Source organism: Salvelinus fontinalis, chromosome 4 (genome assembly GCF_029448725.1).
Source record: "Salvelinus fontinalis isolate EN_2023a chromosome 4, ASM2944872v1, whole genome shotgun sequence".
In the NCBI taxonomy this organism is placed as follows: Eukaryota; Metazoa; Chordata; class Actinopteri; order Salmoniformes; family Salmonidae; genus Salvelinus; species Salvelinus fontinalis.
The window spans coordinates 82,241,434-82,243,460 of NC_074668.1; the positions used below are offsets into that span (position 1 = coordinate 82,241,434).

Sequence of the window (2,027 nt, forward strand, 5' to 3'; positions counted from 1 at the left end):
TCAGAGACCGGGACGCGTGGCGCAGACAAAGGCAAACTTGTATGAGCAGAGTGTGTCGTTCCACAGCTTGTCATCCTGGTAGTTAGTGTGAACACAGTTCTCCGGATAGGGACCAACTCCATTATTGGGCTCACCTGAAGACCAGATCGTGTAGACCACCTTGGAGCCGTCCGACCACATCCATCTCCCTTCCTTGTGGAGGTCACTCAGCCCGATCCAGGTATAGTGCTCAGCAGGGTCGAAGCTCTTGATCAGGTTTTTCACGAAGCTGAATTCCCCTTTGTTGTTCACAGAGGCCAGGTTGGCTCCCTGGGTCACGCAGAAGGACTCTGCATCGGCCCAGTCCAGCTGAGAGGCGACGTACCTGAAGCAGCGGTTGTTGTAGCTTAACCAGCCCGGGGGACAGTCGGTATAATGAGGCTCTGAAAGCTCCCCCTCCTGGTCAGACACGGGAGTGCAGTGTAGAGCACCAACAGCCAGGCTGAGAAGACAGAGGAAGCGGAGGGGAACAGACATGGTGAAGAGGTTTCTGTTCCTGGTGAAGAGTCACTGAAGTAGACAGGAGAATGACTCTAGAGTCCTGGGTTCTGGTCTGAAGCTCTGCTCCTGTGTTCTGGGCTAGCTGGGTAGGAAGGTATGTGGGCTGCAGTGGGTCCTTTTATCTTATGTTGAGAGGGTGGAGAGGAGTTCGCAGAGAGGCCATTGGTAGATCATTATGTTAATTTGTCATTGAGAAGTGTTTTTCTCAATTCGATGTTTTCCATAAGCAGCATTTTCCAAGATAAGGTGGTACTGCGACCATGCCACGTAACCCAGTAGTTCTATATATCTACACCTGTGGTCTTCCCATGTTATTTTTAGTTTGGTCCCAGGGCCACTATTCACAAAGCGTCTCAGAGTAGGAGTACTGATCTAGGATCAGGTCCACCACTCATATTCATTACGATTTAAACAAACACAACTCCTAGTTCAGTAGTCGTTCCTTTGTGAATACAGGCCCATATCTCAGTTACTAGAGGGTAGGGGGACATGCCAAAACCAGTCCTTCCTTTGTGAATACAGGCCCATATCTCAGTTACTAGAGGGTAGGGGGACATGTCAAACCAGTCCTTCCTTTGTGATGTTAACGAGCCATGTTTGCTGGATAGCTCTAACAGGTCTAACAGGGTGAACCCACAGCCAGGCTCTAGTCAGCCATCTGGATAGCTCTAACAGGCCTAACAGGGTGAACACACAGCCAGGCTCTAGTCAGCCAGCTGGATAGCTCTAACAGGTCTAACAGGGTGAACCCACAGCCAGGCTCTAGTCAGCCAGCTGGATAGCTCTAACAGGTCTAACAGGGTGAACCCACAGCCAGGCTCTGGTCAGCCAGCTGGATAGCTCTAACAGGTCTAACAGGGTGAACCCACAGCCAGGCTCTAGTCAGCCAGCTGGATAGCTCTAACAGGTCTAACATGGTGAACCCACAGCCAGGCTCTAGTCAGCCAGCTGGATAGCTCTAACAGGTCTAACAGGGTGAACCCACAGCCAGGCTCTGGTCAGCCAGCTGGATAGCTCTAACAGGTCTAACAGGGTGAACCCACAGCCAGGCTCTGGTCAGCCAGCTGGATAGCTCTAACAGGTCTAACAGGGTGAACCCACAGCCAGGCTCTAGTCAGCCAGCTGGATAGCTCTAACAGGTCTAACAGGGTGAACCCACAGCCAGGCTCTGGTCAGCCAGCTGGATAGCTCTAACAGGTCTAACAGGGTGAACCCACAGCCAGGCTCTAGTCAGCCAGGTGGATAGCTCTAACAGGTCTAACAGGGTGAACCCACAGCCAGGCTCTAGTCAGCCAGCTGGATAGCTCTAACAGGTCTAACAGGGTGAACCCACAGCCAGGCTCTAGTCAGCCAGCTGGATAGCTCTAACAGGTCTAACAGGGTGAACCCACAGCCAGGCTCTAGTCAGCCAGCTGGATAGCTCTAACAGGTCTAACAGGGTGAACCCACAGCCAGGCTCTAGTCAGCCAGCTGGATAGCTCTAACAG

The 2,027-nt window shown here is 52.3% G+C and overlaps 1 protein-coding gene across 1 annotated transcript; it reads right to left on the reverse strand.

Moving 5' to 3' along the window:
* On the reverse strand, nt 1-516 carry LOC129852813 (galactose-specific lectin nattectin-like). Its single transcript, XM_055918462.1, has one exon. It carries the CDS (start codon nt 514-516, stop codon nt 1-3), a length of 516 nt encoding a protein of 171 aa, XP_055774437.1.
* Between the last annotated feature and the right edge of the window lie 1,511 nt (nt 517-2,027).

Bases quoted from the DNA above. Each gene is read 5' to 3' on its own strand.
- LOC129852813 (XM_055918462.1), bottom strand. From the start codon at position 516: ATGTCTGTTCCCCTCCGCTTCCTCTGTCTTCTCAGCCTGGCTGTTGGT.